This window comes from Fulmarus glacialis, unplaced genomic scaffold (genome assembly GCF_000690835.1).
Source record: "Fulmarus glacialis isolate BGI_N327 unplaced genomic scaffold, ASM69083v1 scaffold19437, whole genome shotgun sequence".
Classification (NCBI taxonomy): Eukaryota; Metazoa; Chordata; class Aves; order Procellariiformes; family Procellariidae; genus Fulmarus; species Fulmarus glacialis.
The window spans coordinates 1-359 of record NW_009224016.1 but is presented as its reverse complement, the minus strand read 5'-3'; the positions used below and the strand labels follow the sequence as shown (position 1 = coordinate 359).

At 64.6% G+C, this 359-nt stretch overlaps 1 protein-coding gene across 1 annotated transcript in view; it reads left to right on the top strand.

Moving 5' to 3' along the window:
* Window positions 1–268, top strand: part of LOC104079851 (tanabin-like) — a gene marked incomplete at its 3' end in the record, with an annotated part of 821 nt that extends 553 nt beyond the window's left edge. Inside the window, exon 2 of the mRNA XM_009582026.1 lies at window positions 8–268. Within this exon, the coding sequence (XP_009580321.1) occupies window positions 8–268 (261 nt within the window). The remainder of the gene's footprint in view (window positions 1–7) is intronic.
* Between the last annotated feature and the right edge of the window lie 91 nt (window positions 269–359).

Here is a 359-nt window from a genome sequence, read left to right as displayed (position 1 = left end):
GGTGGAGGTGGAGGACTACTCGAAGAGGCTCTCGGAGATCTGGAAAGGGGCGGTGGAGACCTATAAGACAGAGGTGTCGCAGCTGGAAGGTTCCCTCTGCCAGGCCAAGGAGAACCTCTGGAAGGCAGTGGAGGACAACCAGCAGAGCCAGCTGCAGCTGCAGCACCTGGAGAAGGACCTGGCGGGGCTCAAAGCACGGAAGGAGATGCTGGAGGAGAGCCTGGCCCGGCAGTGGCAGGAGCAGCGTGGGGAGGCAGAGAAGTTCCAGGTGGGTGAAGGTGGTGGGGAGGTGCTGGTTCCCTGGGGAGGGGGAGATTGGGGTGCTGGGGGTGCCTGGGGGGGTGCTCAGGGCACCCACC